The sequence below is a fragment of the Amphibalanus amphitrite genome, unplaced genomic scaffold (genome assembly GCF_019059575.1).
Source record: "Amphibalanus amphitrite isolate SeventyFive unplaced genomic scaffold, NRLGWU_Aamphi_draft 000069F_arrow, whole genome shotgun sequence".
NCBI classification, from domain to species: domain Eukaryota; kingdom Metazoa; phylum Arthropoda; class Thecostraca; order Balanomorpha; family Balanidae; genus Amphibalanus; species Amphibalanus amphitrite.
The window spans coordinates 200,758-224,759 of record NW_024881565.1 but is presented as its reverse complement, the minus strand read 5'-3'; the positions used below and the strand labels follow the sequence as shown (position 1 = coordinate 224,759).

Sequence of the window (24,002 nt, the reverse complement as noted above, 5' to 3'; positions counted from 1 at the left end):
GGTCTATGATGTGAAATAAATAAATAAATAAATAATAATAAATACCTCGGCGGGGCGACTTGCCCCGGTCTACCCTAGATAGCTTGGGAAAACAATGCCTTACCTATATGGTAACCTTGATCCTTGGCAAGGCAAGCATTGTACGACCTACAAGATCTTAGTGCATTGCTTTTGAACAATTCAGCTAAACGTTGTATGCATCATGTGCACCCTCCCCGCCAACAAAGGTCACATGTTCCCGGCCGCCTCTGCCGCCGGGGCGCCGGCGCTGCCTTCCGCTGCAGTGCGGCTCCCGTGCGGTGCGGCCGGCGGGCGCGCCCTTGGACCAGTTTCTGGCACCGCGCTGCCGGCCCCGGGCGCCGGCAGAGGCAGCGTTATTCCGGGCGCGGCCGGTCGCCGGCGCGGCGCCCCATGCCCAAGTTAGCCGACGGCGGCGCTCGGCGCGGCGCGGGCAGGGACGGGTGGGGGTGGGGGGGGGGGAGGTGCTGATGGCAGGTGACGGGCCGACTGTCATGGCCATCTGTCACGGTCAGCTGACGGCCGGCCGGGCAGGGATGACACCTGGAGAATGGTGTCTCGCTGAGTCACCGTCTGCAAACACAAACGATCTGATGGTCAGACTTGGGTATACAGAATCGTTGCGGTTGTGCGAATATAGACTTTTTCTCCCTAAAACAGATGTCTCCTTATTACAAAGGCAATAATACTCCGCATCATTAGTTTTGTGATCCGTATTGACTACTTCAGAGGTAGATAGGTAGATTACGACCCGCATAGGACACGGTTGTAAACTTCCGCTTATGTTCCTGCAAGGAAAATACCTAATACCATATATACATGTAGTCTACGGTGCACCTGGTGCGCTCAGTCGTGTGATCATCGTCCTTTCAAACTAACTCCATTCCATTACTATAGAGTGCCCTTTATAGCCAGCAGTGTAGTGGAGCCCATTCATTTCCAAGAGTTTGCACGGATCCTAAATAAGAACATATCTTTTGTAAATACAGGGTGATCCAAAAAATTTGGAACCCCTAACTTAAAATGTCTATAAGTCCAAAAGTATTCATTTTATTGACAAATTGCAAACACCATTAGAAAGAGCATTAAATCCTCTATAAAATCATGTCAAGTTGGTGCATGTATGCTGTAAAGTATTGACACACTGTTAGGTTTCGGAATGAGCGTCAGAAAACTGAGTGAAACGAAATCGCCAATTGTTAACAATGCACTGAAATCCCTTAGCACTCCATCTGTTGTTTTTTACTAATACCGCATCCACATTCAATTTTAATGCATAAAAGTTTACGCAGAAGCACACAATAAAACAGATACACGCATCCTAGCTTCCGCTGTTCATCTCAGCATGTGCTCAAACCGAGTTCCGTGGGCTGTCACGCAGGCCTGTAGTCGCTTGCGGACGGCTCCAACTGCGCGGGCCAGCAGTCTCTGGGACAACTGGTCCCAGCAGGCCGTCAGCCTTTCCTTCAGCTCCTCGATGGTGCTGATCCACTTGACCTCTGTACACCATTCGCTCCAGTTCGCTCCACACGAATAAGTTAAAAGGGTTGAGGACAGGAATCTTCGGTGGCCAGGCCTTCATCTGGCTCGATGAAGGCCGAGCAGGCCTGTTCCTGAAACTCGACCACTGAGTGGGCCGTGTGGCACGGAGCACCGAATGACATTTTGTTTTTTGCTCCTGTTGAAATTAAATTCATTACAATAGCACGTGAATGAGCTATTTTTATTCATGAACCTCCGAGACATGCGACATGGTCAGAACAGCAAACCGCAAATCACTCATTTGCGGATAATGTTGAAAACCGTTTCACTGAGTTTCGTGACACAAATTTTATAGGCATATAACTACAACTAGGGTAATATTTATAGCAATAGTTAAGTTCAATTAACTTGGTTTTATAGAGAATTGAACGCTCTTTCTAATGATGTTTGCAATTTGTCAATAAAGTGAAAGCTTTCGGACTTACAGACATTTTAAGTTAGGGGTTCCAATTTTTTGGATCACCCTGTATATGCGGATTCCGGACGTTCTCAAATATTTAAGTCGCTACTCGTCGGGCGATGTAGCTTGAAAATACCAGAAACGTTGAATGGCACCAGAGGCCAGTTTTACCAACAGCAAAATGGCCCCTGCCGGAAGTTTTTGCCTAAAGACCGCTTCACATATAATACGGAGCGTAAAAGCACTGGGTACGTACGCAGATAGATAAGCCGTTTACGCTCCATAGGTGAAGCGGTTTTACCCATAAAAAAAAATCCGGCATGCGGCTATTTTTCTGTTGGTAAAACTGGTCTCAGGACGTCTTTTTTCGGTGCCAATTTGTTACCGTGTACCTAAATGACAGAGGAAGACAGCTTCTTTTTTTTTGCTGCTTAGGATCTTAGAGATATATATCGGTCGTCTATAGCATCTATCTGTCTCAGATTATACTGCTGTCCATATAGCAACGAGCGTGACCTGTATTTATTCACTCGGATGGTCTGGAATTTTTCGCAACAATTGGGCATGGCCGATGCTGAAGTGTCGCAGTTGGCATGCTCAATGACTCAATGATCGCCTTTCTGTTTCGTCAGGCACCGCTGGTGATCTGCGGTGTAAACATCAACGCCATCTATGAGCCAGCCCAGCTCCATCATTTGGTAAGTAACGGCTCTGTGACTTCTCCCTCCCTCCCTCCATTCTCTCTCTAGCTCTCTCTCTCTTTCTCCCTCTAACTCTGTCTTTCTTTCTTTCTTTCTTTCTTTCTTTCTTTCTTTCTTTCTTTCTTTCTTTCTTTCTTTCTTTCTTTCTTTCTTTCTTTCTTTCTTTCTTTCTTTCTTTCTTTCTTTCTTTCTTTCTTTCTTTCTTTCTTTCTTTGTTTCTTTGTTTCTTTCTTTCTTTCTTTCTTTGTTTCTTTCTTTTTTTCTTGCTATGTCTGTGTGTCTCTGTTTCGCTGTATGTCTGTCTGAAATGGGCTGATCAACTAGTCGCTGTAGGTATGCCTAATATTCGTATGTCCGTTTTTCTGTCTCGCCGTCTGCGTCAGCATCTACAGGTATGTCTGAAAAGGATGGTTAGCTAGTTGCTCACTGTATGAGCCCATACTCGTCTGTCCGGTGTACCTACTCGTATATCTTTCGTGCTCTGTGTCGAGAGTCGGAGCTTTCACTTGGACGAGCAACACCATGGCCGCACGGCCCTGGCCCCCCGCCCTCCGAGGTTGCTCAAATATTCAGTCCCTCCACGTTTGCATTGCGTGTCTCAAGCACATACCCTTAATGGGTACAACTTTATCTACATATATATCACGCCTATTTGAAACTCAAGCTGCCCCAGCTCTCACAGTCCGCGGAGAGAGGCCACGTACCAACGCGCAGGCCATCGACCGCCAGTCGGCAGGCCCCGAGTTAGGAAGGCGTAGGCCGGGATTGATGATCAGCGGCTGGGGAGATGAAAGGAGTCTGGATTTTATTGTCAGAATAACCGGGATTATCGCCAGTGTCCGTGCCTTCGATAGAGCTAGCAGACTTGCTTCACTACTGTAACCGTTGTGGTTCACAGATCGCGACCAGGCCATGCGGTACAGCATACTTTCAGGCGCCTACCACTAGTGCCATCTAGTGACCGTGGGCAGCACTACGATCTATTCGCGATTTTGTATGCTAAGATGATGTCCTGTTCCTTTCAGCTGCTATTCTCTCACATGCAGTCATTGCCAAATGATAGTTTGAATACCTACTATCAACGTTATCAAAATATTATTCGATGGCCATTTACAATGCCAAATAGATCAATGTCTTTAAACGTATTTCGCTTGCATTCAGACTCTTTGCCAAGTAAGGATTGCCACCAATTGCCAAATTAATGGCCCACTTTTCTGTTGTTGGTATAAAATGCGCCTTTATCTCAGCTTGTGGAAGGCTCAGTCGTAATACCCATTGGGGATTGAACCGGCTGAAACCAGTAGCGGCGGAACACCTTCAATTAAGGGGGGGGGGGGACACTGCCGACTTTTGGTCCCATTCTTTCCATGCAACGCCCATAGGGCTTATGTTAAAATGCCAAAATCAAAGGGGGGCACGGTGCCCCGGTGCCCTCCCCGTTCCGCCGCCTATGGCTGAAGCCCGTGTTAGAAGCCAGTGAAACGTCCCAAACCGCTGCATTGATTACATGCTTCATGTTTTGGAATCCAAAGAGCTATGAAAGTTAAAAGTAAGTGTGTTCGCAATATGTTTGCGGAATAATATAGGTATTTGCTTGTATTTGCATGATTGGGGCTTTAGATCGCATAAGGGTGCGTCGGTGTATTTGACGTAACTCGTCCAATAAAATGTACGTTTGGGTATAGTTACAACATTAAATCACTAAAGGATTAGTCCAATAATATGCAACTTGTTAAGGGGTCGGTGCAACTTGTCATAAGGAGAAAGAGACAGATGATCTGCCTAGAGTTTCCCTTGGTGGGTAACTAAACGCCTTGCGATATATTTTTCTGATGATCCCAAAAGAAGCCTAAATGAGCTTAAAGTTTTAAAATATCTCAATCGGAAATTTTCAAAAATCCCTCACGCATGCTTCGAAAAGATCCATGAGTGAAGCGCGACACCTTTGCACAATGCCCGCATCCTCCCCACCTTTGGGTCATGCTGCCTCCCACCGGCTTGAGCCCACAGCCCACAGACCCCATTTTTTTTCCACCGAACTGGGCCAAGGCTGCGAGTTGCCAAGGTCAGCCTGGTCCGGCAGCGGCTGCGATGGATCATTTGCCAGACTCTGGCCACCCGTCCGTGTCACCTGGAACTGCGGCGGCGACACGGCGTCCTTTTGGCACCGTCACTGACCCGTGACGTCACACAGGGGGCTGCCGACTGGCTCCGCCCCGCCGCTCTATTTTTACCGAGCGGCCTTTTTGTGGGCGGCCTGACATTCGCTCTGTGACCAGCTGCAGAGTCAGTCGGCCTCTCCTGGACCTTGCCGGGCCGCCTGCGGGCACCAGAGGTCAGTCGGCGACCTTGACACGTGCTGCGTGTGACCTTGACCAACGTCTGCTCTCCTGACTTGGGTCAACTGTACTGTGAACTCTGCTGTAGTGAGGAGAGGTGGCTACTCCATAATCAGAACGAGTGAGACGAAAGGTGTGCTTCATTGTACAAGTCCCTCTCAGGGACAAACAAAGGGAGGGTGTCGCGGACTGCTCCATGTTTGTGTTATTCTCTAAAGGAATGGCTTCTTTTTTTCGCAAGCTGTGTTGTTTCCGTAAATATTTTTGCTGTATCCCCAACTCATCGATGTTATATCAATGTTGACACTTGAAATCACTTTCTTAAAGTTTTTGCATGGATGTTTTTGTTTTGGTCGTCTGAAACTACTATGAAAAGGCAACCGTTAAATGGATTGCCTGTCGTTCTGCCTTTTCTCGTGGCTGAGCTCAGGAATCACTGAAAACTGCCAAGCCGACCAGACCTCTCCGTAATTGTTTTCGCTCTTCACTGTCGACAAAAACGACTTTCCGATCTCCTATGCCTCCCATTGTCGCCCCTTTTTTTCCTTGAAAGTGCAGCTCCCAGTTTGCGACTGGCAACTGCATAATTTTGCCTATACCGCTTACACTCATAAACGCAAAATTAAGTTTTAATCATCCATCATTTGTAGGTGTTCGGAAAATTCCAATCTTTAAAGGTAAAGCTGATAAACTAATAGTAGGTAATGCAGGTGAAATGAAGATACTCAAGTCAACTGTCTTTACAGTTTTCGTTATTCCTTATGTTATCCTTCATGTTAAAATGTCATCTTGAATTTGCGTTTATGCGTACCAAAGATACAGCTCGTTTACCTTTGACAAGGTTAACACTTCGTGAGAATACTCAGCGATGGTCGTCTTGGTTCTAAAAACTTAGAAGCGTAAAAGCTGTGACTGATTTCCTCTTTCCCATACATGCAACATTGCACGTTTAAATCGAGAAAGCCAGGCATTAAAATGGCACGTGCATTATACTGCACTTTTGAAACATACGAGAAGTCAATGCTGATTGGTTTCCGAGACATGCAGGAAAATATGTTTTCCTGCACCTTTCGACGTTTTCCTGCACCCCTCGACGTTTTCCTGCACCTCTCAAATGTATGACGTCATTATGAATGACATCACATCATAAAGTTGAAGGGCATCATTTTGCTCCTTATAACTTCATTTTATCTATCGTCCATTTTATTTGATTGGCTTATGATATACCTACCTACATTGTGTTTGATGCAAGGATTTTATTATTTGTCATGAATAAAGTGAAACATCACCATATAAAACTTAAACTTTGACGCTATTTTGCAACAAACCAAAGCCACGAAAGACTCAACAAGGTTGAAATTGGGGCGTTTAGGTTCCTCCAAAAAATTTGCAACGCTCCCATGCTACGCATGTATGGGAAATAGCTTCCTGCCCTGAGCTGGGAGAATTTAATGTTGTCACCTCGTATTTTAATCGAAAGTACCTCGGGCCTACCGGCCCTCGGTACTTTCAATTAAAAACTCGGTGACACCATTAAATTTTCCCAGCCCCGGGCAGGAATGTATTAACACACAAAGCCCGCACGGCCTTCTTTTCAAAAGTTCCTTTTGTCGAGAAACAACGGTTATTTGTAAAATTATCGCGTTTACTGCTGTGTCGCTTATGCTGGCATTTATTGCTATTTCAGAACATACTCGTACCCTAAAAGTCGATAAGCCCCGCACGATCATGCACATTGCATATTCTCTTTTGCTCGGCTATCTACTGTCCCCCCTCGACCAGACCTGAGCGGCTTCGACCGACCGGTGGCCTAGTTGGCTACAGACGAGGGCTTGGGGCAACGGTCGACGGCCCGACCGGGAGGCTTTCACCTGGTTTTGACGCTAAATATAGTGAGTGAAGACCGGGACTCGGCGAGGTGCGGGCCAATGTTTAGCAGCTCTGTTAGCCGAGTGTGGCTGCGGACGGTTTGCCGGAGAGAACGGTTTGTTTGTGACCACGTCGCGGCGCGCCACTGCAGGCCGGGACGGAACAGTAACCGGTCGGCGGCCAGCACAAATAATCGCCGTCCAGTCGACCTGACGGCGGCCAGCGAGCGGCGAAATTCCAGGCCTGGAGGGCCGCCAGTGGACGCTGGAGGCCGCGGCAGACTGGCACGGGGAGAGGGGAGCGCAGGCCAGGGCGTCGACAGCTGTGACAGACGGACAGACTGACAGACGGACTTGACAGACGAACAGTCGATATTGACTCTCGCATTGATTCAGACATCTTCATATGCTCTGAAAATGACCCCAATGATTTCACCGATAACTGTGTGGTACCTACTGACGCCGATCCCGACGTTGGATTTAGATGATGACTTTTCACGAAGGAAAAAGTAAAAGTGGGATGAAAAACAATATTTTTAAACATGGTTGCCTGCTTCGCTACTCATATGAAAGTTAAACCATGCGTATGATCACTTTGATGAAATAAAGGGCACGTATATATTTAATCCGCTTATCAAACTTGTCTGTTCAAAGAGATATTTCGCTATCCATTATTAAGCATTGATAGATAACAGGACACGCTGTTGTTCTGATTCGTAATTCGTATCCCAATGGTGCTGACGTGACTCGGTTCTGGTCTTAATCTGTCTGAAATATGTCACTGTCATGTGTCGCCCTGAATGTTGACACTGCAAACTGTCAGAGACGGTTGCAACAGCCGATGCTATTTTGGTGCCGCAATACGGCTAAAGGCGAAGGCGATTGCATAGGAAAACCAAGCGACTGTATCTTTTCTGTAAAAGGCTATTCCTATCTAACTACGATCTGTTTATGCAGCTTTATCGCCCGGCTGCGTATTTAAAGATATTCATTATGTAATCATGCAATGCTACAAAACCGCGCTAGACCATTGTTTTAAAGGTCTTGCATTGGCGCTTAACTCCTGACAATGCGACTTTTAAACGTTAACCTCTGATCTAATGCTGTGCTTTGTATGGCCGCAGCTGCAAACATGCGAAGACTTCAACGACAAGAATAAGATCTTTGCTCGGCTGATGGACATCATGCCCGGAGGACCAGGTAAACGGTGCTGTTGGATCTTCTCTGATGTAGCTCGGCTTGCATGCATTCCACCACTTGCGTTCCGCGTTAATCTTTAAGACCCATAGAGCGATTCGAATGGGCCACTTTGAGAGTCGTATTTTGTTCCCTCTCGCCTTTGTTCACCCGACGGCGCACAAAAGCATGTTTGAATCTCACCGAGCCCAGCTGTACGCTGATGTTTTAGCTGGTTTGTTGCCGTGAAGTTTTTAGATTCATCCTTGATATCACCTATTTACTCGGCCCAGGACAAAGCTTTCCCGATTTTAGGAGCGATCAAATTAAATAGCTGGAGCAAAAAAGTAAGAAAAAGACGGGCGTGAACTAGGTGGCCATTGTCCATCCCATTCTGTGCTACTCACCTGTTCACATCGAGGCTGTTTATTGTTTGGTGCTTTTGGGCCAATTGATTCTAAAAATCTCACTCGTTTTCTGCATTGAACGGTTCGGACCAGATCGCTCCTAAAACCGTTCGGGCTGCGTCCTGCGGCGTTCCGCCGGCGTCTGCCGGTAGAGGGCGGTGGGCGGATGCCACCGTCAGGTGGCGGGCCGAGCGAGCTGCTGACGCCGGCCGCCTCTGTTTCAGCCGACGATGCACTGTCGCCGGGCGCGCTGGAGCGGCTCGGCGGCTCGCTGCGTCGCCACCGGCGGCCGGCGCGGCGCGCCAGCGAGGGCGCCGTCTCCGACTCGGGCACCGAGAGCGGCGAGGACGGCGGCGAGCTCGGCGCGCTGCTGCAGGAGCTGCGCGGCTCCGACCGGCGCCGGCCGAGCCCGCAGCTGGTCTCCGAGGCCGTGGCCGTGCTGGACCGGCTGCGGCAGTCCCTCGGAGGGACTGGAGGCGAGGAGGAGGCTGCTGCCAGCGGATCGGAGGTGCTCCAGCTCGTGGACCGGCTGCAGAGCTCGCTGAAGCAGAAGGTGCCGCCAGTGCCGCCGCCCCGGCGCGGAGCGTCTCGGCGTGTGCGGCGCGCTCAAACGGTGGGCATCACCCGAGAGGAGCTGGCGGGGATTCGGCGCCGGCTGGCTGCCGCTCGCAAACCGACAGGGGTAGAGTCGGACACAGATAAACGGGTGACAGCCTCAGGACAGGCGGGGGCACCTGGTGGTGAGGGTAAGGGAGGGGAAGCGCCGGCGGCCTCACCGGCCGCGCCTAAACCGGCGTCCACTCTGTACACGGCCAGCGCCAAGCCGTTCTCGCGGCGGCTGTCCCAGGAGTACCAGCGGCGGCGGGTGGCGTCCCCGCAGCGGCTGCGGCACGGCCCGCCGCCACCGCCGTGGCTGGGCGCCCGCCGGGACCCGGCCTCCAGCTCCGTGCAGCGGGTGGTGGCCGCCGTGAACGCGTCCAACGCACGGCCGCCGAGCCCGCCGCCGCGGCGCAACGGCAGGCAGCCGAGGCCGCACACTATCGGAGCGAGCGAGGACGACTTCGCCGCCATCCGCGCTGCCATCGACTCCGAGCTGAAGCGAGAGGCGGGAGACTCGGAACAGGAGCGGACGGATGGAGAGGGTGCCACCGGCTCTGATCAGGAGGCAGACGCGCTCCCGGGCTCGACTCAGGGCCGGCCACCTGAGCAAAGGGAGCCAGAGCCCACAGCAGGACAACAGGAAGTGACCGCGACCCAGCACAGTGATGCAGATGACGCCCTCGTGCCACAACGTGCAATCATTCACGAGTCGCGCGGACAGTACGCTCAGTCGTCGTCCTCGCGGGTTCAGCGACAGGGAGACACTGGCGGACTGGTTCCCGAAGGGGCAGCTGAACATCGGGAGACCCAGCGATCACCGCGACTCGCCGGCTCCCCAGACCCCCGCGCCTCTCTGACATCTGCTTTGTCCAAGCAGATGACCAGAGAGTACCTGTCGGACGCGTCCCGCGTTTCCAGAGAGCAGGCTCTTGGTCAGTTGGGCCGGCCACCGGCCGGTGCCGAGCCGTCCGCCCCCGCTCCTCCCCAACAGACACCGTCAGCTCAGACTAGCGACCCTGTTTCAGAGTCGAGCGGCGCCACGGAGCCGGCACAGTACACCTGCAGCATCGTCACCCAGGAGACGCAGACGGCCGAGCTGCCGCCGCCGTCCCCGTCCGCCGACCAGCAGCCGGTGGCAGCCACGGCCGAGACGACCTCCCCGGCCGGTGACGGAGCGCCGTCCGAGGGTCGGAGGGACGCCGTGTCAGCGCCGCCGCCGCCGCTGGTGTCGCCCTCCTCACCCGTCGTCAGCCACCCTCCGTGGGCCCGCCAGGCCCGAGTGGTGGAGTCTGTGTCCCCCGAGGGCACCTCTCCGACGCCGTGCAGCCAGCCCATCTGGGCCCGCTCGGCTCGGCCGGCGTCCGCTGAACTGCCGTCTCCGTCTGCCGGCGGCGGCCACCTGCCCTGGACGCGCCACGTGCGGCCCTCGGCCCGCTCCTCCAGCGTCACACGACTGGCGAGCGCCTTCAACGCGGCCGACGCGCCGGGCCCGCTGCCCACGTCACCGTCGGCCGACCGGCGCACGCGGCTGGAGAAGACCCGCAGCATGTACGCTCCCAGTGGCAGCGTCGACGGGCCTCCACAACCATCCCGCCATGAGCCACCTCAACAGACGCGGAAGCTGTCTGTACCGGACGCGCTAGAGAAGCGACACGCCCTATCGCGATCCAAGAGTGCCGAACACATCTTCGGCAGGGAAAGGATGCCACTAAAGCAGACGCCGTTCCATAAATTTGAAAACATGGAGCGCCAGCGAGAGTCACAAATGGCAGCGCTTCAGGCGGAGCAACGTGCTCAGCAGGAGCACCAGCAGCAACTGCAACAACAGCAGAAGCAGCAGCAGTTACAGAAACAACAGCTTCAACAGCAACAGCAGCAACTGCAGCTACAGAAACAGCAAGAGCAGCAGCGACAGCTGCAAAAACAACAGCAATATCAACAGCAGCAAGAAATGCACAGACAGCAGCAGTTACATCAGCAACAGCAAGAATTTCAGCGGCAGCAGCAGCTACAGCAGATGAATCAACAGCAGCCACATCAGCAACTTCCGGGAACTGCAGTCATTCCTCACCAGCAACGAATTCCAGATAGAATTTACGTACAGAGTTCGCCAAACGATTCCCAGCAAAATCAGCCGATTCAATCGCATTACGCTCAGCCCACATACAGTCAGGGAGTGAGCGATCCTCATCACGGACACATCCAGCAGGGACCTCACCCACACATGGTTCCACCCGACCATCACGTTACAAAGCGTCCTCCCGTCAGTCCTCACCACCATCCCCATCCGGTGCATACCCAGCCCGTGGACGCGCCGCCTGTCCCAAACCTGCAGGCGGACGTCACCTACCACTACCGCCACCACAACATGAATCAGTCCCAGCCGCCACCGAACGGGCACACAAGCCACAGTCCTACAGATCACCAGGCCCAGTACTCTCAACCACTTCAGCAGCAGCAAGACCTGCAGCACCAGCCCAGTCCTCCGCACATTCACGGTCCTCAGTATGCACACGGTCCCGGTACTGCACAAGGCGCACCTCATCAACAAGGACCGTTCAACGCTCAACAACCACATTATCAGGATACTACTCACCAGGGTATACATCATTATGGGCCTCAGCAATGCCATCCTGCTCCTAGCCACGTTCAGTCCCCTCCGCATTACCATGCTCAGCAGTACCCGCAGCTGCAGCAGCAGCAGCAGCAGCAGGCAAATCTTCAGCATTCAGGGCCACACCACCCTCAGCCAAGCCAGTTTTATCCGGCCCCTCAGCAGCATCGGGCCCATATTCAAAGTCAAGGATTCCAGCAAAGTCAAGGTCCGTCTCAGCCTGTCACTCATTCTCAATTTGAGGGACAACCTCAGAATTTTCAGCAATACAAGGAGCATCCAAACGTTCAGGCCCACCGACTCCAGGAGGCTAATCATCCGAGCTTTACCGACCACCAGGCTTCCCAGCAGTCTTACAGCTCGCAGTATCCTCACAGTCCACAGCATCAACCCAGTCAACAGTACTTCCAAAACCCACAATACCCACACAATCCACAGTATCCACATAGTCCACAGAACGCTCTCAGTCCAAATCAGCAGCATCCCGCCCACCAGCAGCTCAACACGTACCAGCAGCACCAGCAACAGCCCTTTCAGCCAGTTCAGCATCAGCCGCCGGTCTCCCAGCACATGCAGCAGCCCCCCGTGCAGCGAGTCCAGCCTCCGGCGGTGCCTCACCACCCACAGCAGATGGTCGGCCCCGTCTACCAGTCAACGCCACCCCTGTCTCCGTCGGGGGTGCTCAGCCCAGCTCGTACCGCCCACCAGGGCTCCACCTCTCCCCGCTCGGGATCTGGGGGCTCCCCGCAGACGCCGGAGCGCGGAGGACGGGTGTTCGTGCCGCTGCAGTCCGCCGCCGACGCCGAGCCCGACTCCCGGCCGCCCTGGGCCGGCGCTCGCGGCTCCGGCCGGGTCAAACAGCGCGCTGCCTCGCTGTCGGGCGCCGAGCCGCCGCGACCCGAGCCGGGTTCTGCCGCCGGCCGGCCGCCGTCGGGCGACTTCGGTCGGCACATGTCGGCCTTCGCATCGACGGGTCGCGGCCGGGCGCCGCCGTGGCCACTCCCCAAACAGCTGTCATGTGACGCCGCTCCGGACCTGCGGACCGCCTCACTGGCCCGCGCCTCGGGGGCTCCGCTACCGACGGCGCCGTCTGCCAGGGTACCGCAACAGCAGCCTCCGCGAGATCACGGTCCCGACTTGCGGACGGCGCCGATGGCCCGCGCTGCTTCCCAGCAGCAGCAGCAGCAGCAGCAGCAGCAGCAGCAGCAGCAGCAGCAGCAGCAGCTGTGGCAGCAACAACAACAGCAACAGGCTCAGCAGGAGTATCAGCGGCGGCAGCAGCACCAGGCGCAGCGGCAACATCAGCAGCGGCAGCAGCAGCAGCAGCCGTCACCGCTCCGCCCGCCGCCGGCCGCGGCTCGGACGGCCGGACCCCGGTCTCCGGCGGCCGGCAGCGGAGGCAGCCTTCTGCAGCGCAGCAGCAGCTCGGACATGCTGCGCTGCGGTGGCGGCTCGCGGCCGTTCGAGGCTCGCTTCGACGCCGCCAGCGCCAAGCAGAAAAAGCAGCAGCTCGACTCTTTCTTCCGAGAGCGCGAGGACGAGCGGCTGGCGCGCTCGTTCGACGACCTGCTCGACGACGATGACCTGGCGCTGGCGGCGCCGGCGGGTAAGTCAGCCGGCCGCGCGCCGCACGCGCTCGCCAAGTCGCACACGGTCGGCGACATGCGCTCTGCTCAGCGGCGGCCGGCAGCGGCCGGCGGCTCGTTCGCCCGTCGTCAGCACGCCTGGGAGAGCAGCACGGGAGCGAGCATGGCCGTCGGACTGGGCTCCTGTAAGTGGCGGCGTCGGGGGGAGACGGACGCCGCGCCGCGGCCAGTGACGTCACGGATGACGTCACTGTCCACGGCCGGCTCATGGCGTTTCTGCGAATGCCACTGGCGCTGACCCTGATCCAAATGACTGCACGGCTTAGCGCGGCCCCACGGCGCCGCTGGCTTCCTAACTCGTGTCCGGGGTGGTGTGTGCATGTGTTTGACGTGATTTGACAGCATGCCGATGACGCCGTGGCCCAGAGCTGACAAGACGCTTACCATGGGACGACTACGGGCTGCGCCGTGATGTGAATTATCACAGTCGTTGGAAGCATTGAAGCTGATAATTTCAAAGCAATTTAGTCGCAGCCTCTTTAAAGGTGAACCTACTTCATCAGCAGAATACTCAAATTATAGCTGCAATTCCATATATCATCTTCAATGTTTTTAATGTGCAATGATTATTTTATTTAGTTTTGTACCTATGCCTTTATGGCGTTTTTGAGCTCATGTTGTGGTTTAAATAAAGTAACAGCCTTTCAATTAGATCACATTTGGTACAACACAACACTTTTGAATGTTCATAAATATTTGCAGTGATAACATGGTAACCTGATTTGATCTAACCGAGATGAATTTCGATTTTTTTTTTGGCTTCATTCAGTAACGTGACAGCGTTGCCGGCATGCGCCATTAGCGTCATTTTTCTTGTTTCTAGATGCTCCGCCACCGCCGCCGCCGCCTCCCGCCGCCGAAAAAGGTCAGCCAATTCATCACGCTGTGCCTGCACCAGGCTTTGACTATACAGTATACCTACCTAGACTTAGACATAACCCTAACCCTATAACCCTATAACCCTATAACCCTATAACCCTGCCCTAACAAGTAACAGATGTGAGTCTACATGTAGGTATCTCAACCTGTTACCTACTGGATTTTCATTTATTCTTTGATATATTAACTTGTATAACTATTTCTTAAACATATATCTTCAATCTACATCTCCGTTCCTGCCTTCGTCTCTGACTTGTTTTCCATGTTCGCCTCTATCTCTGCATCTATAGGCTCCGTTTTCTCTACCCCTTTTTATCCATTATCCATATCCTTTTCTTTTTCTATGCTTCCATTTTTCTCAACACTTTTCTCAGTTCTCTATCGGTGTGATATCTTGTTACGAGCGAGCGAGCGCAGCGAGCGAAGCGAAGTCTTTTCAATATAACGGAAAAATCTCAGTATGAGCGGCCCGGCCCGGCCCGGCCCGGCCTGTAACGCTTTTGAGAGGCTTATATCTCAGCAACCGCTGGACCGATTGGCCTGCGGTCTTTTTTGCTGGGTAGCCCCATCCCTTCTACCCCGTAATTGACTACTTGTGATACATCTCAGTGACCGCCGTGGCACGTGCCACGTGAAAAGTCAAGGGTGTTTAAGCAGTTTTGCAAAAGTAGTGATTTTGAGAGGCCCATATCTCAGTAGCGGCTTGAGCGATTGTCTTGCGGTCATTTTTATATTGTAGCTGCATCCCTTCTACCAAAATTCGGATACTCTTCATCTATGTGAGTGACCCCCACTGCACGTGCAAAATACAACAATAAGAGGTGTCAAATTTGTTCCCATTTCAGTAACTCGGTAATTACTGGGGCGATTTCGCTGAAACTTGGCATACAGGTATGCACCCACCAGGCACTGCATTCCCATGTGTTGCGGTTAGGGTGCTACTGCACGTGCGCACGTGCAGGGGGCGTTTCCAGATCTCGAGAACGGCTGGGCCGATTGCGCTCAAATTTGGTACACGGTTGGGGACCGGTTAGTAGGGTGCCGTGCAAAAGTCATTTTTGACCCCGTTTGCACGTGCGCACGTGCAGAATGCCGCTTCCAGATCTCAGGAACGGCTGGGCCGATTGCGTTCAAATTTGGCACACCGCTAGCGACCGGTTAGAAGGGTGCTTTGCACAAGCCCGTTGGAAGTACCCTCTCGCCCTTCCGCAAGTGCAGGGCTCACTATCTCGCTCGCTCGTTCTTCGCCCAAAAGGCGTTTTACTGGTATTTATATTTATGTCTGTCGACTGTCTCTTTGCGCTTGTTACGAGCGAGCGAGCGCAGCAAGCGAAGTGAGTCTTTTCAATATAACGGAAAAATCTCAGTATGAGCGGCCCGGCCCGGCCCGGCCCGGCCTGTAACGCTTTTGAGAGGCTTATATTTCAGCAACCGCTCGACCGATTGGCCTGCGGTCTTTTTTGTTGGGTAGCCCCATCCCTTCTTCCTCGTAATTGACTACTTTTGATACATCTCAGTGACCGTCGTGGCACGTGCCACGTGAAAAGTCAAGGGTGTTCAAGCTGTTTTGCAAAAGTAGTGATTTTGAGAGGCTCATATCTCAGCAGCCGCTTGGGCGATTGGCTTGCGGTAATTTTTGTAGGGTAGCAGCATCCCTTCTACCAAAAATAGGATACTCTCGATGCATGTGGGTCACCCCCAGTGCACGTGCAAAATACAACAATAAGAGGTGTCAAATTTGTTCCCATTTTAATAACTCGGTAATTGCTGGGGCGATTTCGCTGAAACTTGGCATACAGGTAGGCACCCACCAGACAATGCATTCCCATGTGTTGCGGTTAGGGTGCTACTGCACGTGCGCACGTGCAGGGGGCGCTTCCAGATCTTGAGAACGGCTGGGCCAATTGCGCTCAAATTTGGTACACGGTTGGGGACCAGTTAGTAGGGTGCCGTGCAAAATTCAGTTTGGACCCCGTTTGCACGTGCGCACGTGCAGAATGCCGCTTCCAGATCTCAGGAACGGCTGGGCCGATTGCGTTCAAATTTGGTACAATGCTAGTGACCGGTTAGAAGGGTGCTTTGCGCAACCCCGTTGGAAGTACCCTCTCGCCCTTCCGCACGTGCAGAGCTCACTATCTCGCTCGCTCGTTCTTCGCCCAAAAGGCGTTTTACTGGTACCCTAAGTATTACGAGAATGAATTTCATAGTTTTATAGCCACAATAACCGTTCAACTTATTAGATACCTCAGCTGACCGTCCCTCCCCTTCTCTGCCGGGAAGTGAATGTTCTGTTCAGCTGCTGCTGAGCAAAATATGACCATTATCTCGCGTGTTTGTCAATTTCGATTTTGTCAGTTATCTTTAGATCTTACATCATATTATATTGGCAATAATATGTATCGTTGAGAAACCCGCTTTAGCAATATCGTTGAACATATTGACCTGAACCTGCAGTGACCCCCTCAGTTTCCACCCTGTATACTCCCGTAGTTTGGTGTGTGTCATGTGGTGTATTTGTGCCACTTCTTGCAGCATCCACCTCCTCTTCGAAGAGCAGCAGCAAATCTCGAAGCAAAAAGATTGACGACGGTGCGTAAAAATCGAATCCATGATTCAAGATTAAGCTTTAATTGATCCTTGCTAAATATGATAACCACCATTTTGTAGGTTAGGAAATTCGGTACAATTATTTATTCGTTCTGAATTAATGAAACTTAATGGATGAACTGTGCCGCATTGCTGAGTTGTTCTATAGCTAAATGCGGTTTAGTTACTCGTACGAGTAGGCTGTTCCGCCCGACACCACAGTACTGCGGCACAGTCTAAGCGCCAGTGCGGCAGAGAAACGACAGCATTGCCCCATAAGCACAAATGGCTGAACTTATGCGCTTTGGCAGTTGTTTTTTTTTCTCGGAAAATGAAGAAATGAAATGTTTTTTTAGTGAATGCTTTTTTGTTTATTTATATTTTTATTGTGTATTACTTTACAGAAAATTAGCACAACTGATCGTAAGCTAGTTCTACATAGTATCTTTATTTGACCTTGAGAGCGTTACGGTCGATGTAGATACGACGATTGTTTTGTATCTGAATCTATATTTGCGCTCCATGCATCAGAATTTCGCTTTAATTCCATTTCCAGAACTCCCATTGATTTCCCACCTTACTCACCTATATGCTTTTTCTGCGAATAATTCCGTTCACCTGATCAAATTTGTACGATGCCTTCTCACCGTCGTTCACGCTGAAGTGTGATGCTATGCAAGGTCTTAGGTGACCAATCAATGGCCTGTCATTACACAGTCTATCTCTCATCAAAATGACCTTTTCCCCCGCCCAATATGCATAAGGATTAACTCTCCACTGTCGAGACATTACGTAGGTAGTTCGGTAAAATCAATTGGGATAGCTGAAAATGGAATTGAAGCAGAAAGCTAATTATCAATGAAGAAATAAATGTTACTCATTACTGCAAAGCAGATAAATCATGCACTAAGCGCCATCAATGTATGATATCAGAGCTTGGACTCATCACCAACGTAAGCCCTTCTTTCAGATACTCTGGACCTAGTCAGAAAATACTTCGCAAAGGAGAGAATGTAGTGCATTTAGAGAACTGCGTAGCGCTCGGCTGTGATCACAAACCAGGTGTAAGCAGACTGGCCATCCTCTTCCTCCGTATATTTGTTATAACAATTGGTGTGTCTGGCTTTGGTGCATTAATATACACAGATCTGCTCAATGCTGAAATGGTCCATTCTTCTTATATTCTTTGGTCTTGGTGCTGTCGCTTTTTTACACGCACGGACGGATCCAGGTGTCACCTCTTGTGAGATACTTACTTCCCAGATGATACAAAAACCACAGAACAATGAGACGCTAAAACTCAGTAGAGTTGTTTTAAGAACATCTAGGGATTCGTTCTGTAAGTTGCTACTATTTTTGTTTACTCAGTTGCCACACGAGGTGAAGCGACTTCAGCTGTCAAAGGTACTAAAAGGTACTTACCTTTTATCTTACCTTTTAAAAGGCAAAGGAACTCTTCCTTCCACTAAGGCCTCGTCCGTGCGTGGATTGAAGCTAATGGACATGGCTTTCCTCGGTAGTCGCTTAGACACAAAAAACATGCCTGCTGCTTCCTAATTTAGTGTAACTCCTTCATTGGGTCTTATTTATCGACGTTGCTTCCTATTTGATTGCCATGTTTTTTTTTGGTAGCGCTAACCTCAGCTTCAATAGGACCTAATCACATAAAGGTAGGTACTAACTTGGGGGGGGGGGGGGGGGGGGGTTGCTAAGTTGGCCGTTTCTTAGAAAACGATTTATCTAAATGTTGGCATGCTACTTCGAATTTTAGTACCCTCTCATGCCTCAATGAGGCGTGATCCCTGAAAAGTTGAGCGATTTCTGTACGATTGTATTTTTTTTTTTTTAATGACGTCTTGTGACGCTACTTTTACTAAAAAAAACAACAACAAAAAACAGGCGTGTGTAGCATTTTCAGATTTAGGTAGGGAAAAATATGCATTAAAAACAATAACAAACAAACGTTTATACGATTGTAATTTGTTTTTCAAATGCTGTCTTGTTTTGTATTTTGACCAAAAGCTTAAAAAATAGGTAGATTGAGCAATAAATCCAGAATATTGAGCTGATAAAAACGGAACGCTTGTAAGAGAAGTAAGTACGTACGTTGTACCTACTAAGAGCCCGAGCCTACATTCCATTTTTATGACGAATTGGTCAAAAATATAAGAGTTATTGATATTTTAGTGAGTTCATGACACACCATTTTTTGATGTTCTAAGCCTTGCACGTAAATAAAACCAACATCATTAAATTTGTCGTGAAAACTGCAACAGATGGACTCTTTTTGTCTTTTAAATAAGCTTTAAAGCCCATCTGACTTTATTTGATCTGACCTTAACCTGACCTCGACCTGCACTTCATTCAGATATGGTTCATATCACTAATTTAGTATTTACATTGCCGTTCGTTGAGTAAAGGGGCCCAAAGCAAAAACTGTTCTTTTGGGAGATTTCAATAGTGTGTTCGATGTCCATTCACTAGCACAGCAATTGAACCTAAAGCAAATCGTTACGGAACCTACCAGAGGTGCGTCAATTCTTGACATGATTTTAACTGATTGTGAAGCAGAGAGAACGCCTACCATTATTCCAGCCATTGGTACATCGGACCATGAAACGGTTGTCTGGATCGGTAGCGCACAAAACAAGAAATTTCACCAATATCGCACCGCAAGACCGATGAGAGCCTCGAACATCAGACAGTTTGGCCAATGGATATGTGAACAAGACTGGAATGACATTACCAGCTTTACTGATGTAGATCAAGCAGCCGAGGTGCTTGAAAATAAACTGAAAATTGCCTACGAAACATTCTTCCCGCAGATTACGTATAAATGCAGAAGAAATGATCCTCCGTGGATGACGAAGAGGATTAAAGAACTATTGATCCTACGTAACAGGGCACACAGCCGCCAGCAAACCAATCGCCTCAAACAGCTACGTGAGAAAGTACGATCTGAGATTTGTTCTGCGAAGACCCAATGGTACAGAAAGCGGATGGGTCAAGTCTCATCGGGCAAAAAGGCATCATGGTACAGAGAAGTGTCCAAATTAACTAATCGGCAGCCGAAGTCATGGGACTTCAAAACCACAGATGAAGCAACTTGTGATTCCGCAGCTGAGCTAATAAATAGACACTTTGCCCAAGTCTGTACGACCTATGAGGGACTACAAGTGGACAAACTCCCGTGTTACTTACCGGCGAATGACATTCCTTTCGATATCCAGCCATGGCAAGTGGCACTGCATCTTTCACGGATCAGAGAAAATATGGCTGTCTCCACTGGTCAATTACCTGCAAGGTTGATTAAGGAATTCTCAATAGAATTAGCAACTCCATTAGCGTATATATTCAACTGCTCGTTAAAAAGCTCCCAGGTGCCCTCGGTTTGGAAACGGGCTACAATCACACCGGTACCCAAGAAAGACAAGCCGCGCTCGCCAGGAGATTTGCGTCCCATCAGCCTCACACCCACATTTATGAAGGTTTTTGAAAGATTTATGGTACCGCTCATTCTCCACGACATAAGTCCAAAGATCGACATCCGTCAGTACGGCAACGTAAAGGGAGCATCGACTGCCCACTACCTGGTCAGACTACTGCACAACCTATTCACGCAGCTGGACAAGTCGGACAAAATATTTTCCATGATTATGTATGATTTCAGAAAAGGTTTTGATCTAATAGATCACACTACAGTCATACAGAAGCTCCTGAACATGGGACTCCGATCTGCCTACGCACATTGGCTCTGCTCCTTCCTTCAGGACCGACACCAACGAGTGAAGATGCCGGATGGCAGCATTAGCACGTGGAGCCCCATAACCTGTGGGGCGCCACAAGGGACCCTAGTGGGACCAGTAGCCTTCCTGGCTATGATAAACGATGCCGCCGTCCAAGACGAAAGGAGGCTTAAATATGTAGATGATTTAACAGTCTTCCAAGCATGCTCTGTGAATCAATTTAATGAAGAATGCACCCTACAGCAAGTAACGGATAAATTGTCGGAATGGGCCAACACGAACAAGATGGTGCTGAATACAGAAAAATGTCAGATTCTTCACTTCTACACAGCCAAAAAGCCTATTATCTTACCGGATATAGACCTTAATGGCAGCAGTATACCAACAACTGACCACGCAAGATTACTTGGGATCACGATATCCGGTGACATGTCCTGGCAGAAACATGTTGATGACATTGTGTCCAAGGGATCCCGAGCCCTCTACATGCTGCATGTAATGAAGAGGTTTCGGCCGCCACAAGAGCAGTTGGTTAAGGTATATACCACATACATAAGGCCACTGCTCGAGTACTGCGCCCCTGTATTCCACGCCGGACTAACTGTTCAACAGGCTCAGAAAATAGAAAAGGTACAAAAACGGGCCGTCAAAATAATCGCCGGATACGATGAAAGCTACCAGGACATCTTACAACGCCTTAACCTGGAAACACTCGCTAATAGAAGACAGACTTTATGTTTAAGACTCGGTAAACAGATGCTCAAGTCGATAGCACATCAAGACTTATTCCCGAAATCGAGAGGCTCGATATCCGGCAGAGAAACGAGAAGTTCTAACACTCTTGAAACGTTTTGCTGTGGTACTCGCCTGAGGAGGTCATGCATTCCACATATGACCTCGCTCATTAACCTGGATATCATGTCGTCCAGATAGAATATGGCCTGTACGCTACTGTTATCGTAATTGCGCCAATGTAGTTGCATTTGTTTATTTGCAGTGCCTCAAAACTGCTGTACTGTTATCACGTGCGCTATATGGGCAAATGCTCGCAGCCATGAACTAAATACACCGTATCTCTCTCTCTCTCTCTCTCTCTCTCTCTCTCTCTCTCTCTCTCTCTCTCTCTCTCTCTCTCGTAAAATGACTTATGAAGCATAGCTCGCTCATATTCTATTTAATATCTTTACCTTTGGTGGCCTGGCCTGACCTTAATCCTGAGTTTTGTATGACGTTTTGTGGAATGCATATTACCTTGGTAGTTTAAAAACGCGCACTGGGTAATTAATCTGAATCGATTCCTTGCCAACAAGGTTCTAAAGCCATTGGTATAGAAACATGTAGTATTTGAAATTGACGTTTACCTTGACCTGACCTAATAATCTAGTTAGGCAAAATATTTTGTGTTCCAAAGATTCGTCTTGTAGACAGCTTTCTATTGCCGTCTTCCTCGTATTTCTTCAACCATCTGTTCGCCGGTGTAGACAGGGAGCAAAATCTGCCCCCCCCCCGCCCCCTCACCCGGCAGGGCGGACTCGGCTGAATAGCGCAATGGGTCGCCGGTTAATTTACCTACACAGCAAGATCTGTTTGCATGCTAATTAACTGCTCGAAGATCGTTATATTTGTATGCTATATATCTTGAATCTAGATAAGCGCGCAATGGGTCGCGGGTTAATTTACCTGAAGAGCAAACTGATATGTTTGCATGCTAATTAACTGCTCGAAGATCGTTATATTTGTATGCTCTAGTACAGGGTGTCCAGAAAAAGGATACTATTATTTTTTGCTGTAATTCCGAAAATAAACACCGCACATTTTAAAATGGCACATGCTTGTATTCGCAAAAATATGGCAAAACAGACAGCAGGTGCCACATGGCATATAAACCCTTTGGTTAGTCGCGGCAGCTCCCTAAAGCAGATACTCAATGTGAGCGGCCTTCCGGCGGATCTGCTCCAGCACTAGCACGGTCTGCAGGTGACTGATGGTCATGTTGACCATCTCGGAGGGCGGGCGGACAACTTTCCAACGACTCATTACAGTGCTCACGAGTTTTGCCAAATCTTGCACTATAAGCACATGAAGTTGGAAAAAAATCTGCACGTGCGTTAATGAATGCGACTTAATTTCCCTAGTATCTTTTTTCTGGACACCCTGGATAAGCGCTTAAAGGTAGTGTGCCACCTTTGAAAGATTTCCCATTTTATTTTTCCTAGGATAAGAAGCTTCTGTTTTTACCTAATATCGCATAAAAAAAATCAAAAATGGGCCTGGAATAGTGCCTTTTTCACCTAAAAGTTTATCGGTTTTTCGATATGTATAACAACTGTAGTGGGCTGACCTGCAAACAGGCGTCGGCAACAATCGCGAATGGGGCGCACAGCAAAGGTCATTATAGAGTTACGACGTACGGGAATGAGTTATCAGCTGTCTAATCGTAGACAACACAATGTCGAGCCTTAAACTGTGAGCCTGTATTGGTATTGTTTCTTTTATTTGGCTGTCAAACATTATTTATGGTTTGAAATATGATTTTATGTAAAATAATTGATATGAAAAAGCCGTCTCTTAAGTTATGACCCCATTTCACCACACGCAAGTGGCAGAAATGACAATGATCAGCTGACGCATTAATCTTGGCCGAAGTCAGAGCGCGCGGCCCGACGCACCGTGTACATACAATAGAAAAACACAATTCTAACGAATAGTGTTTGTCTATTTCAAACAACCTGCGTTTACAGGAATTTACAAACTACGATTAACGCATTGTTACGGTCAGTCACATTCAGGTGCTTGTGACCGCTACACCATGCTTCCAGCTGGTATTTAACCTGGAATCTAGAAAGAGATACGGTCGGGGAGGCTCTCATAAGCAAAAAATATTGTCATACTGCAGCGGGGCATACTTCGCCCTTTTGAAAGACATCGATACAAGGTCGCGCCGGCTTCAGCCAGGTCTCATGTCTCAGTGATCTACCGTAACAACATGCATGTGTTTCTAGTAAGACATCCATTGTTCCGAAATAAGCTCGGCCACCAACGACAATCAGATAGGACAGTTTGCGAAATCTTTCCCAGTCATGTGCGGTTCCATATATAGCTAGAAGTTAGGTAGCTACTTATCCATTGTGCAATTTATAAAGAATGTCTCATTACGAAATATTGCGTTCTGTGCCAGCTTATACTGATCTCAGGCAGCTTTTGCCAAATTGTCAGGGAACTCAGATTTGTTTTTCAATAGAAAAACACAATTCTAAAGAATAGTGTTTTAACTATTGACAACAAACCTTCGGTTAAAAATATCAATGGTAGATATGATCCTGAAATATAAATGACAAGGCACTTTGGATTGCATTACTATTTGATGAGCTCCGCGGCTGGCATCGTTTGCGGCCGGCCGCAGTTGTTACTTTTTTATGAGCTGCTTGTTGCAGCGTCAGAGGGCGGCACAGCTCACCGATATGTATCGGATGGGTGGCC

At 49.8% G+C, this 24,002-nt stretch overlaps 1 protein-coding gene across 3 annotated transcripts in view; it reads left to right on the top strand.

The window, feature by feature from the left end:
* The window catches only part of LOC122379021 (smoothelin-like protein 1), a 44,536-nt gene that overhangs the window by 12,220 nt on the left and 8,314 nt on the right, over nucleotides 1-24,002 (top strand). Inside the window, exons 1-5 of one of the 3 annotated variants that reach the window (XR_006256116.1) lie at nucleotides 4,924-4,996; nucleotides 7,993-8,068; nucleotides 10,077-13,436; nucleotides 16,723-16,779; nucleotides 17,747-17,840. Coding sequence is in view for 2 of the 3 variants with exons in the window: in XM_043360867.1 (XP_043216802.1) it covers nucleotides 2,593-2,658; nucleotides 7,993-8,068; nucleotides 14,135-14,176 (184 nt within the window). In the remaining variant the exon portion in view is untranslated. Of the gene's footprint in view, nucleotides 1-2,592; nucleotides 2,659-4,923; nucleotides 4,997-7,992; nucleotides 8,069-10,076; nucleotides 13,437-14,134; nucleotides 14,177-16,722; nucleotides 16,780-17,746; nucleotides 17,841-24,002 lie in introns of those variants that run through there. The other 2 variants (XM_043360867.1, XM_043360868.1) reach the window with 2 other exon arrangements.